Source organism: Pempheris klunzingeri, chromosome 3, assembly GCF_042242105.1.
Source record: "Pempheris klunzingeri isolate RE-2024b chromosome 3, fPemKlu1.hap1, whole genome shotgun sequence".
Classification (NCBI taxonomy): domain Eukaryota; kingdom Metazoa; phylum Chordata; class Actinopteri; order Acropomatiformes; family Pempheridae; genus Pempheris; species Pempheris klunzingeri.
The window spans coordinates 13,385,861-13,399,730 of record NC_092014.1 but is presented as its reverse complement, the minus strand read 5'-3'; the positions used below and the strand labels follow the sequence as shown (position 1 = coordinate 13,399,730).

The 13,870-nt window shown below is 41.2% G+C and overlaps 1 protein-coding gene across 1 annotated transcript; it reads right to left on the bottom strand.

Annotated features, from left to right (window-relative positions):
- Window positions 1-555: 555 nt before the first annotated feature.
- On the bottom strand, window positions 556-13,279 carry lonrf1 (LON peptidase N-terminal domain and ring finger 1). Its single transcript, XM_070827980.1, has 12 exons — window positions 12,550-13,279; window positions 10,041-10,156; window positions 8,922-9,044; window positions 6,534-6,731; window positions 6,195-6,408; window positions 5,841-5,946; window positions 5,619-5,733; window positions 5,374-5,495; window positions 5,087-5,245; window positions 4,659-4,821; window positions 4,328-4,480; window positions 556-2,316 (listed from the first exon to the last, which is right to left on the bottom strand). The coding sequence occupies exons 1-12, from the start codon at window positions 13,142-13,144 to the stop codon at window positions 2,158-2,160; spliced, it is 2,223 nt and encodes a 740-aa protein (XP_070684081.1). The 5' UTR covers window positions 13,145-13,279; the 3' UTR covers window positions 556-2,157.
- Between the last annotated feature and the right edge of the window lie 591 nt (window positions 13,280-13,870).

Here is a 13,870-nt window from a genome sequence, read left to right as displayed (position 1 = left end):
GTGAGTTATGAAACACTTAACTCTATGTAACAATAATGCTACACTGTCGCCCCCTTGTGGTTTGGAAGTGTAAAATGGCACTGGAATCACTTTATTTACCCACTGATTTGCATTTCGTCTGTGAATATGTTGCACATTAATGAGTTAAAGGCCTTTAATGCATTTCACCTGCTCAGTGAATGCTCAACTACATGAACTCACTATTCTGCCCCAAAGTGGGACAGTTTTGGTTGTTTCTGAAGTTGGAAAAAGGTGATGTCACATACTAATGTGCACCAATCAGAAACATTTTAACATCTGACAGTAGTGGTTTATTTTGTTGCTGTCAGTCAAATCTGATAAAACCACACCCGCACAGTACTGAGTTCTTTAGTTAAAACTATAACACATGCTAAAAGCCATAAAATGTCTACAGACTTTTTTTTATTTAACTGCTGCTGCTCATGTAGTGAGAAATAAATGTTATCAAGAAATACTTGATTTGATGTGTGAAGTCCTTCCGCTCAAACAGATCGCTCAACATCTTCTGTTAAATTAGTCAAACGGAGGCTGAAGTTGAAAAAGAAGTGCATTTATTATTCAAATTGATAACTTAAAACATTTGAGCAAAAAGCAAGATCTTTCCAAAAAGCCTTTTTTTTTACAGATGATTTACATAAAACAGCCTTGACTTGAATTTTTTTTTTTTTTTTTAAGAACTTCTTATACACATTGTGAACAAATGGTGCCTCAAACTCACTGAGAAAAAAAACAAACAATTAAAACATACTTCATACTATGGCAAAAAGGAATGGTAACCAAGCCAATGCACCGTGTTATTCAAATCACAATGCAAAATGGTGTAAGGCAAATGCAGTTCAGACTGAAGCACTGCAGGTACCGTCCTCTCTCCTCCAAGCAGGCAGAGCAGCTTTGCATGAAGAATAACGCTGACCCATTGGATGTATACATGCCGTTTTTGTCTTGTTTTGATTTGTTAACATATTGCAAGACCCCCTTTAGAATTTCTCATACAAACACATGGTCAGAATGTACAAATATATCTTCAGTATTAAATTAATTCTGTTTAAGTTAATTCAACGGGCAGCTGGATCTTTTGGTTTAGAGGAGAGACAAATAACACAGGAAACATTTCTCACACTCCAGCAGGATCTCCAACGCTCTAAGACAAACAAAAACATTTTGGAAGATAGTGCATACGACTTAAGGTTGACTGTGAGAGGAAGAAAAGCGTATTAGAAGCATAAGAGTCAAAATGAGATTTCAGGTCCACAAGCGATCCCCTCACCTGATGTTACGAGGGATAACACGGCGTAACAAATGGAAGAGTCAGAACGTCTAATGGGAAGCTCCTTTGCCACTACATGTAAGCAGCCATGGAAGCTATGCGTAGTAAGCATGTGGGTGAAGTGAGTAAAAAGAAAACTTGATGCTCGGAAGAGACTGATTAATACTTTCATTAGTGTTTGGTACAGTACACCAGCCTTTAGTTGCACTTGGTTTTGCAGAAATCTCTTCTCAGTGGTTCCTCTGAACCACATCTTGCCATCACTTTTTGGACTTTCAGCATTTAGGATTTTGTTCTGCAGAATCACCTCACCGCTCCTCCACATCAACACAAATCTTACAAACTTCTTTACACTGGTCTCACCAGAGATACAAGACAAACTATTACACTTTCTTCACCTCAGTGTTCTTCTAAAAGAAGGTACACTCCGATGTGATTTGTAAATATACTACCCTCTGTCAGCATCAACAAAATATCAGCCAAGTGGAATAGTAACTGTGCTACTCATTTAAAGATCGTTCAGGGAAGTTCCTATGAAAATGAACTGCATTGAGAACAAGAGCCGCAGGGAAAAGTAAGTACGTTTGAGTAATTTGTGACGGTCACAAACAAATGATGTGAGTCATTGGAGGTATCCCTGAGGTGGTCTGGCCACATCTCCAGTCTTAGTGATACACAGTTCAAGGATGTTTGGGCTTTTGCTCTGATTTTCTGTAGGCATGGTACAAAGAACTGTAAAAGAAAGGGTCTCCCGTAAAAAGAAAAGTTGAAAGAGATGGCAATATAAAACAAACGTTGGCGAGATGTTGATTCAAAGTTGTATGAATGTTATTCCAGAAGGATGTTTGTGGTTATGAGAAGAGGAAGCTCTAGTCGTTCGGGATGCTCTGCAGATATGTGAGGATGTGCTGGATCTTCACCAGGCGTTCTTTGAGGCTGGTCATGGAGAGGACAGAGAGCTGGTAGCGAGGGTCGATGGGCAGAACAGCCAGGAGCCACCAGCAGCAAGCTGGACCGTTAGGAGTTGCCTAGAAGAGAGGAGGAATACAATAAGGCCTTTGTTTTCACAACAGAAAATCCTTCTCAAAAGTCAAAATATGGTGTCTGTGATACTGTTTGAGCTAAATTAAAGATTTCTGAGGATCAGTTTTCTGTCTCGAAGGTTTCTGGGCAGGACAAAGTGACAAAATTGTTAAAATAGTGTGAAAATAGTAGAGCACTACCTATCTGTCTCACCTGGATGCTTATCTTTTGAGTGTAAGGATATTTTGTAGTTTTAATTATAGAAAACTAAATGACACTAAGACAGGAGCTACGTAGAACAATGGGTTGGCTGATGGCATACAAATATATTTCTGGTTTTTGTTCATACACTTTATTTAACAGACAGAAGCATCACCATTCTTCTGTCTGCGCTCTTTTGACATGATTTCTCTTGAGATTTGAGATCTTGAGATCTCTAGAGCTTTACATCCATTCATCCCTTGCACTGTTTCAAACTTATCAGGCAATATAGACTTGACTCATTTCTGCAGTCGTCACAGACGTGCAGCTGCTTCAGAGTTAAAGCCTTCCAATATGTACGTCATACTTGAAACACTTCCAGTTGTATGACTGGTAATTAAAAGGAGTGCTCTGGTTGGAATGATCGCGTTTCAAAAAGTAGCACTACATAAATACTCAGCAAACCTGGAATGGGTTAAAACATAAATGACCTTTTACAGTAATCTGCCAGAAGAATATAGGTCTGCGTCACAGTTACATGGCTAAATCCCAATTTCACTGAGTTTGCCTGAGGCAGTTACAAAATGTGCTTAACACTTAGAAAGGATTTGAAGCGAACGACGTGTTACATGTCTGTACTGTAGTGCAGATTTTACACCGACCATTAATCAAAGATCTACTGTATTGTTCCATGGATCATTCGGAAATGACGCAACACCACCAGAAATCACGGTCAACGCTTTGCTATGTGTGCGTGTGTGTGTGCACGTGGTAGATAAGGGGATTCTCTTCATGACACTCTTCTGACGCAACAGGGACGGTGGGATTAGGTATGAAGCACCCATAAAGCTCTTTAGCCTATATTATCGATAGACTCCACCCCCGTGGTTGTCCTAAGAGCGGAGCTGTAATCCCTTTTGGTGCTGCGGCTGCGAGCAGGGGCAGAGCACACACACAACAACTGTGTTCCGGTATTAAGTCCTCTGAGGCAGGTGAATCCATGGTAATTTGGGTTTCCCCAAAAGGCAACTGTGTCATGAGATATTCCAGTTTTAAATGACGAATTTGCAGCATCTTGCGATGTCAGGAATAGTAATACAAGATTTAAAAACCCTGCAGTTTTGAAGACAAGTACTGCTTTTGCAAAGCTCAGCCAATGCCAGTTCATTTAATAATAATAATAATAATAATAATAAAAATACTACTACTAATAATAATAATAATAATGTATGTTTCTCTGCATATCTAATTATTTAAGAGGCCAGCTAAACAAATGGCTCTTAAACTCTACAACACTGTCGCTGCTGCAGTGTTTTCACAAACTGATCTGCTTGACAAAGTATAATTGAAGTGACACTACTTCCAAATCTCTAACACCACAAATTCAAAGCTTGATCAAGCACAAAATATAATTTTTCACTTTACTAATTCTAAATCATCTTAGGCTCTGCATTGTATCCTTGCATTTTGCCCATCATATACAGTATTACTAATAAGGCTGGTGTTAGCCATTTTTCAACCCTCTAATGTATCAGCAGTGTGCAGATGTTTGTGTGTAATAAGACTGTAACTGCAAGGAACCACTGCAGGCAAACAAGCACGCATTTGTATTGTTAAAACAAACTCAGGCATCTACACTCCTGTTACAGTCTAGTGAAGCAAATACTCCTCAATAAGATCTTATATTTAATGCGTAATTAAAGATGATTCTCCTTAAGGAATCTGTTTACAATGCAGTCCTTGCATAAACTAATCTGGGCAGACATAGGCAGTCTCTGCAGGTGGTAGTAGAGGGACACTGAGCTGGATGTTTACCTGGATGTCATCTTCTCGCTCTGGCATTGGTCCAAAGTGCTGCAGGATCTGGTTGTGGAAGCGGATCTTGAGGTTCTGGAACCAGACGCGGGCTTGCTCGTACACCGCGTCATGCAGCTGTTGTAGTCTCTCTAACTCATCACTGTCCTCCACCTAATAGAAAAGAATCAATCACAGTCAGTTACTTTATTCTCTATATTTAAACTTAAATATACACTAATTTGTAAAGAATGCACAATCAGTGATAACTCAATGTCAGAAACGCATCTACTTAAAGAGACACACCACCCAACATCGACCCCAGTAGACTTAAAGACATTGTGGTTCTTACCCTGGTATCCTCCAAATGTTCAATGTCAGCAGTACTGTAACCATCCTTCATTCCACGGGACAGGACCCGGAAGCGTTTTCCTCCGATGGTGTCCACGACTGATCGTCCGTCAGGGAGGAAATGGACACTTCTGATGGTCAGCATGCAGCCATAATCTACAAACCTGCAGGGAGGGTTTATTTAGAGAATTAAATTTTGGCGGTTTGATCCAGAGATCTTTAATAACCCATGTCCGTGTCCAATAGGATTTAAATGTCATGAACAACAAAACCACTGAAGACTGTGAACAGCTGATTGCCTTCTTGCCATATTTACCAATTTATATCAGAGTAGATATTTATAACTAATGGCTGATGTCCTAAAAGGAACTTCTTTTCTAGATATGCAGAAATATGTGGATCTACAAGCCCATGTGCCTGCGTGCTTACCCTTTTTGGGGATCATTAATACACATCCCAAACTGCCGCGTGCCTGTGTCCATGCAGCGGCGAATCATGAGTCGGTAACGTGGCTCGAAGACATGCAGGGGGCAAGGCACAGTGGGGTAAGCCATGGTACACACAAAGATAGGCACATTCTTCGTCAGACTGTACAGAGAGAGAGAGAGAGAGAGAGAGAGAGAGAGAAGACATTTTAGACCTCTTAAATCCTCTTTTAACCTTCAGCATGAAGAAACGTCTGATGAGGAACATTGGAATCAGACAGAAATGCTTACTCAGAAAGCTCTCTGGTCTCTTCCAGATGAGTTTTAGCTCTCTCTGCATACTCCCGTTTCAAATACTGTTTGATCAGCGTTTCCAAGACAGCGGTCACCATGTACTTCCTACATGCTAGATACTGGAGAAAGCGGGATAAGAGTTAATGATTAAAACATGTGGCAAGGGGCATTTTGACTAGCTCAAGGCCAGCCTATTAATATGATTTATATCCAGATTCAATACATGCCAACTTGTTTCTTACCTCTTTTAGGCTCTCTTTACAGAGGGGACACTGGGGTGTGTGGTCCAAGCAGCGCTCCAGACAGTTTTTACAGAAGGTGTGGCCACATGGTGTAGTCACAGGCTCATAGAACAACCTGCGATGATCACAGTGATGCAACACTCAGGTGTTTATTCTCAATGTCATTTACAACTGTTCTATGTGAGCTGGCATGAAAACCTCATGGTTTATGTGCGACCTTACCTCATGCAGAGAGAGCACTCCAAGTCATTGGGGTCCAGCAGGTCCTCAGGAACACCTCTGGCAGCTTTGGCTTTGGCAGCCTGTTGTCTGGAGCCTTTAGCTACACCTAAAATCAATATTGAAGTTGGGTATACACAGCAGAATGTGGAGGGTCTAACCAACCCATTGTACATGAAACCACATTATCCCATTAAGTCTGCATCAAATTGTCCAATCAAGCCTAATTTTAATGGACCATTTCTACTTTTATATGTTTTCAATTCATATACATGGTGTAACAATCGAACAACCGAAGCAGAAGAGATTTGATTTGGAAAAACACCAGAATCAATAATGGTGGGATTTGCCACTGACCTTGTTTTTTGTGTTTGCTACTTCCACTGTCCACAACACAAGGTTCTGTGTCTGACACTGACAGCTTCCTCTTCAGCAGGCTCCCCTTCTCCTGGTCTCCCAGCTGAGGGGCAGACCACACTCTCTTCAGTCCCTCCTCTCCGCTATTAGAGCCATGCATTCGTAGCGAATGAGCTCGGCTCAGACCAGGCCGCTCCAGGCTTTCCCCGCGTTTCTGAATTATGACAGAAGATTAAAAGGTAAGACGATGATGATGACCCCTGATAAAGACATGGCAAGCTAAGCATTCCATCAATTCATTGATGAGCTTTGTGGCGTCACTATCCATTGGGCTGGTACCTCTTGGTTGTCCAGGTGGTGGTGTACTGAGGCGGCGCGGACCAGGTGCTGGTCTTGTCTTTGGACAGGGCTCTGTGGTTGAGCCTGGGCATCGGCCACAAGGGTTTTACTGCGCAAGCGAGGTGACGTGTTCTGTGTCGTTTCCCTCAGGCCGACCTTGACATTCTCATCAGCCGGGAAGAGCAGATCACACAGGATCTGTAAAAAGACACTCAGCTTGTCATCTGAAGTCGCCAAAGACAATTAACGCAATCGTGACTCTAAAACCTGGTCTCCGCCGGGTAAGATGAATATAAGAGTAGTCAACCGAAAGAATGCATGCTGGTGTCCACAATTGTCATATCTTACTTGTATAAGCCTGGAGGTAAAGTCTTATCTTGTTGATGATGTTATGAAATGAATTAGAACCACCAAAACATAAGGTGACAAGAAATATCCCTGTCATTGATTTATGAGGATAAAGGCACTCTTGTAGGATTTAGCAGCCATGGCTAACATTGTTAGCATTACTGTTTCTTAAAGTGATATCAAACTCTGTGACGGTTTAGTAAGTATTCAAATTGAATGGGCAAAAAGTATGTTTGAAAAGTGTTAAGGCAAAAAAAATTTCATTTTCAGAATTTTGTATTCGCCAGATTTTGTGGAATAAAAAGTAGCTCTAAAATTGTTTAGACAACATATTTACAAATTATTTCAAGGCTGGAAACATAGTGTGTGGAAAGGGGAAATGTAGGGGAACTTTTTGTCCTCTCAGCAACGGGTTATTGACAAAAGATTAAACTAAACAAAACTGTAAATCCAACGATATAGCCAAGAGGAAGAACAACCATGATAACATGCATGGTGATATGAGGCGAGACGAGAAGCCGAACTTGTGTTGTGTTCAGAATACATTTCAGCATGACCTCAGTTTGACTTCAGCGTACGATACGGCAGCAGAGATCATCGACGTTAAAGGCCTGAACTTTGGTCTCTGAAATACAGATAGTCTTAAAGATATGTGGGCCTATAGCTTGTGCGTCATAAGACAGACTCCCTCTGCACACATTGCAGAGATTAAGTGTTATTTTACTTTGAGTTTTTAGTTTGTGCATTTTTACTCTTTTTTTCAACTTATGTGCGAGCGTATGCTCAGCATCGGTTCAACACCTCGTCATCTGTCAGCGAGGGCAACAAGGATGGATGCTGTCATTTTCTATGTCATTAATTTGCGGTTTTCATTATAAGGGCATTGAGAGACTGTAAGTGTGATTACAGGTTGCACAAACTTGATTTGACACTAAATTGATGCATGCTGTCTGGCTCCCACATTGCTGTAGACTGATGTCTAGAATGAACAGTGTTCATGTCAGGATCAGAAAGGAATTCAGACACCATGTCAATACAAGCAGCAACCCTTAACAACAAATCCGATCAATGTCACACACTTTATAGCGAGGGAAAACTGGAGATGACTAATGGGATTATGTGCGCTTCCTTACACAATAATTCAGAGATGATTGCACAGACCTTGAGTAGCATCAGAAAGTATATGTATGTAGTGCTTCCTACATGAGTCAACTGTGTGTCACTTATGTAACTTCAAGGCTATGTTCTGTCTACCAAGTCGTACTAATGCCATTACAGACAGTCACAAGACCTGACCCACTAACAACTTATGCAATTCCCTGGATAGACTGCAGAAAGAATGGACGATCTATATGGCAGAGGAACTCGGCATGTAAATTTTGATGTATTTTTTAGTTTTGTCAAGAAACTGTAAAAAAAGAAAAAATACTCATCACATTTTATCAGATCCCAAAACAACGTATTTGTCAGGCAAATTTGCATCCATTGTCTGTGAAACAATATTCAACAGTGTATTTTTTATTTTTTTTTATATTTGTATAGACTGACTTAGATCAATACGTATGAACAGTATACTATGACCACTGAAAATGGTCTGTCTGTCTCTCCGTCAGGACATTTCAGATGCATTTGTATGCATTGAAGAAAATACATGATTTGTCTCCAGTTAAAATGCTTGTTTAGTCATAAAGCTCAAATGGGGTTTTACGATCCGTGCCATAAAAAAAGGCAGGTTCCACGAAGTCAATGAAGTATAATAGCAGATGCTAGCTGTAACACAGAACAAATGTCTTTAATGTCTCTGTGCAATTAAGATCATAAAGGGAGGGCTTTACAGCACTGCAGTCAAGTCAAGGAGAACAAATTTCACTTCTTTGGCTTACAGTGTATAGAGGCTAGCTCCTCCACCCTACGTGCATGAACACTGAGTGACCTCAACTCAGCTGACTGCCGGGCTTTTGGATGACAGCAGAGTCTAATATTTAATCATTTTCTCCTCCCACAGGCTAATCATGACTCCTTTCTCTTAAGTTCTCTCACCTTTTCCACTTGTCTTTTAGCACTGGGGAAGTCCTCGTCCATAGCCAGGCACTGGAGGAACACTTGGAGAGACTCGTCCACTTTGCCCATCTCGTGCAGCACCATAGCTTTCCTAAACACAGCCTGAGAGGGCAGACAGAGTCATCATACTTCTGTACCAGCATTTATGTTTACACTGGATGCTGACTCTAATGCCTTGTCTCCTTAACCATAGTGTATACAAACACAGAAACATCTTTGAACCTCTAATACCTTTGCAAATACTAGTACTTGTTTGTACTTTGCGTGCACTGTCACATAACTTTGGTTTCAAAACCACACTGGATCTCTAAACCACTGAAAGCTGCAGCTTTTGGCAAATGAAATATTTTTATGATCTAATAAATCAATATGAAATGACCAATTATGCAACTACCTTTGCGTTACATACTTTGCACTACAAATGAAAAAAAAAAGAATATCCTAGTCTTCAACCCAGACATTTGGTCTCCTGTTACTGATGTAACAGTCATTAATGGCTTTGACCTTAATCACTGCATTCTCAGTCGCGGTCTAGAAAACCTTCTTTAGTCATGATACTCTTTTGTAACTTATTTACCCTATGAGAAGGCATTTACTATGATACTAAAAGCAGAAAGAGGTTAAATGCAGTAAATGCAGCTGCCAAGACATGCAATAGAAATGAATGTTTTAAGTAATTTTATTCTGTAACAAAGCCACCGAATGAGCAAACATGACTGTGTGTCTGCAAATTGACCTACAATCAACTTGTGACTATAATCCAAGGACATGACAAGTGGAATACCCACTGTCTGTGGCTTTAGAGACAGCAGTCTTAAAATACACTTTTTCTTGGTAACGGTCAACTGACCCATATAGCAGTGTGAGCACTCGAGACAGTAAAGGCAGGTGCGTGAGCATGCATGCACAACCTGGCAATGCCGCCATCATTACAGCACCAACAAAATAGCTGGTATTAAACTTGGTGTAATCATGTCTAACAGTTATCATTTCCTCGAAAAGGCAGGCCAACAGTGAACGCATGCCTAAATAGAACACAACATTTTCATTCCTGTAGCATGAGATAACAAATTACTGCAGTATCAGTGAGTGACCTACTTCAGCAGAACTGGACCCGGGACAAAATTCTGTGTCCTCCAAAGCCAGACGGTACTGACTGAGAGCCATGTATGCCTCCGCTCGAGACAGCCGCACCAATGCTGTCGTGTCTGGATCTACAGGAGACATGAGGAAATGGAGAGAGGGGAGAATTATCTTTATGTGCTGTAAGAAAAAGTTATCCTTAGATTACTTGTTTTTAAATATTGGAAAGCACAGCATTTTAGATTTTCACAGATATCATTCAATTGTGGGGTTATTCTAATATCATGAAACATCAGAATCAGAATTACTTTAGTAAACATAGCACAAGTAACACCATACGTAAAACACTGACTGCATCTAAATGTCTAGAACTACAACCATTGCTTCTTGTCAGATAATGTTTATCTCAACTAGCTTCCTGCAGGTTAAATATTACGTGTGTACAGAACAAACACAAATTATAGATCAGCTGCATCACTGAATTCCCAGAAAACATGTATGCCATTGTATGCCTGTGGATGTGGATAGTGTCAGCCTTTAGAAGCAGTCAGTCCTGCAGACATAATGCATTCCATTAAAAGTTAAATAAGTTTAATTATCTTCACTGACTGAGTTGGGATGTTTTTTTCAGCTCACGGCAGGCTATCACTCCAAGTAATTTATTACCTCTCACTGAGGTGCATCGAATATAGTTAATTTTTTCTGATGTCTGGCAGATGCTAACGGAAACAGATTTTTTAGACATGAAGACATTAACAAAGCACCCCGGAACATCTGGAAGTCACTGGCCCGTTTCTCAGGTTGTCCGCATCACTAATGGCTGTCAAAAGCAGGCTGCATGAAAGCATCAACCGCAGTGACTTCAGTCTGCATTTTGACGCAATGCCAAGAGACAGTTTTTCAGAAGGTGTCATGCCAGTTATTCTCATTCGGCCTTTAAATGACATGGATTACTCAATTTATCTGATTTTTATGGCAGCCTCACCTTTAATAGTTAATCAATACTGTAAAATCAGATAGGAAACAGGGGTCGAGGGGTGCGTGCGACATGTAACAAAGATCCCGTGGAAGAACCAAACCATAGATGTTGCAGTTATCTAGCATGAGCCATAACCAGTCGTTGCACCTAAGTTAGACAAGGCAGGAATACAGCAGGTTGTGCATCCCCATTTTGCAAAGGGCAGTCAATTATCAGCAAATGTTTTACCTGTATATGATGTAGACGTGGAGACATGTAAATACAGTACAAGTCTAATCTGTGGTTAGATATTCCACTGGTGTCAGGATCACTAAGGTTCTTAAAAAGCATTTGTTTAAATTAAGTCTTTAAAGCCCTGCAAGCAATGCTTAAATAACATAGGTTAACAGTGATGCAGCAAGCTTACATGTGTGCTGCATCATTTGACCCAAATACCACGCATGTTTCCATAGGCTCCTATAAACCAGGCCAAGGTCTGTACTGTCAGACCAGCAGAACATTCTCAGGATGTGGGAGATCAGATGTGACTGCACATAGTTACTGCCAATTACCACATTATTATGACAATGGATGAAAATAGAAGTTAAAGCTTATATAGCATGATTATAGGTCAACTGAAATCTTCAGGTTCTGAAAAAAATAAAGGAATAAAATAAAATATATCTAGATTCCCCTTGCAAGGCAGTGACAAACCCACAATGCATTATATCAGTTTATTCTGCAGTTTCTACTTCCATGAGATCTTACTGGAGACAGGCCATCAAAACCACAACACTTTACTTTATTACCCTTTATTTCCAGGAACTGCTCAGTGCACTGGCAAGCATTTTCAACTTAAGCTCATCTTCACAAGATCAGCTGGGTGCTTTGCTCAAGGGCACATTGTTGATACTGGTGAAAGCAGCATATCTCATTCACTTCACCTGTGCAAGCTTTTGCATTCACTACTAGGGGGCTGCACCTGCAGCCGCAAAAACCTCCATAATCACTGGCTTGTTTACTACAAATAATAAGAAGTACCCTATATTCTCTCATTGCATAACGCTAGGATCTGTTACAAAAGCTAACTCACTGCCTGGCTTGGAGTATGCATTCGTTCCCTTTAAACCATTTATGAAACTGTGACAAGCCATAACTATTACAAAATACAAATGCACCCCCCCCCCGCCCCCCAAATTACAAAACCTGCCCCTTTATGTGTCATGACCTGCCTTATGCAACTTGCACCAACTGCGCATGCTCAGTTTGTGAAATTTCGTAAGCAGGACCTTCCAGGTTACCCAGCATCCACTGGGAGGAGTCTGGCAGCGGTACAACACATGGGAGGAACGGTAACACTTTTCAGACTATTAGTCAGTGGAACAAACAAACACAAACTAACAGAGCATCATAATAAAGAATATGGTTTCCTGCACATGGCTGTTTAAGCTCAGTGACACATCACACTCCTGTCGTCCTCACTGAGGGTGCGCAGCTGGCACACCACCAGGAAACAACCCCCTCCTCTTCACACACTGACTGTAAGGTTAAGGTTATTTCTCTTACCACGCTGGATAATAACCGACGCTAGCGACACTGCTTCTTGGTAACGTTTTCTTCTGCACAGCTCGTCCACTTCGCTGAGTGTTTTCGACTCCCTCAGCTCGTCCGGGAACCATTTATCCAGGAGTCCGCACAGAATTACATTCACTTTCTCCTCGTCCCGCACGGTTTCACCGCACAGCTTACATTTGGAGAGCAGCCGTCGTTGTAAACACCTTTTGCAGTACGAATGTCCACAGGCTACGGTGACAGGTTCACCTAAAAAGCTTTGACAGTTGGGACAGTCAAACACATTAGCCTCAGAGCTGTCCCGGCTCCGGCCCGAAAGTGCGTCTGGCCCGGCCGTTTTGCTCTTAAAGTTGCGGAGGATACAGTCCACGAAAGTGCTTAATTGCTCCGGCCTCACGGGTCCATACCGCATAGCCACAGAAAACCAGTCGATGACTTCTTTGAGGCAGTTCTCCGATGCTAACGCGTTAGCTTTCTGTAGTATAAGTTGATGAGGGTCCACCTCTTCCGAGATGTGGTCCGAGTCAGCGCCGATGAAGAAGGCGCTCCTCTCCTCCGGTGCGTCCTCCACTTGCGGCTGGAGCGACATGTTAGCGTAAAAAAAACCCCAAGAAATGAGATAAGAAAATGTTATGTAGGTTTAGGGCTTCTTCTCTTAGCGTGTCTATACATTTCTATAGCTGCCACGGTCCTTGGCAGTATAGTGGAGCGACTTTCTTGTGGACGCCCGTTTGTTACATAAAAAACACCGTCACGTGATCGGAAAACTCGTGCCGTGATTGGTCAGAGCGTCTCTGTTACAAAACGTGCGTCTGAAAGTTTCATAACTGCGGAAGAGACGTAGTGGAGTTTAGTGACCGCGCCAGATGACAGCGCTCCCGTCTGAACGGGACTGAACTGTAGAAAACAATAGTCATAATAATAATAATAATAATACAATAAAGACATGCGATAAAACTCCTCGTTTGTGTGTGTTTTAATAATACAGTGAAGTTTGTTAAAGATGTCTGAAAACGGAGCCACAACACTCCCTCATAACTGCTTGTGTAATAAGATTTTGTAACACCGTTTTAGTGTCAATTTTTATGTAATTTTTGTTTTTCATCTTCCCTGCCTGAACCTGTGTGTCCTAACCTATTCGATTACAGATTTCTATCACATTAATAGTGTGGTGATTTATTAATTTATGGTGATTATCAATAAATGCTGCAGCAATTAGCCTTGCATGCTATGTCATTTGAATTGGATAAAAGATGAATCATGCATTGATATACAAAAGACTCATACCAGGGTTTGCTCAGGAGCATCACTAGGA

Bases quoted from the DNA above. Each gene is read 5' to 3' on its own strand.
- lonrf1 (XM_070827980.1), bottom strand. From the start codon at position 13,144: ATGTCGCTCCAGCCGCAAGTGGAGGACGCACCGGAGGAGAGGAGCGCC. The intron at 4,481-4,658 runs GTAAGAACCACA...CTTTTCTATTAG, and splicing joins AACATTTGGAGGATACCAGG to GTGGAGGACAGTGATGAGTT. The intron at 2,317-4,327 runs GTAAACATCCAG...CCTCTCTTCTAG, and splicing joins AGCGAGAAGATGACATCCAG to GCAACTCCTAACGGTCCAGC.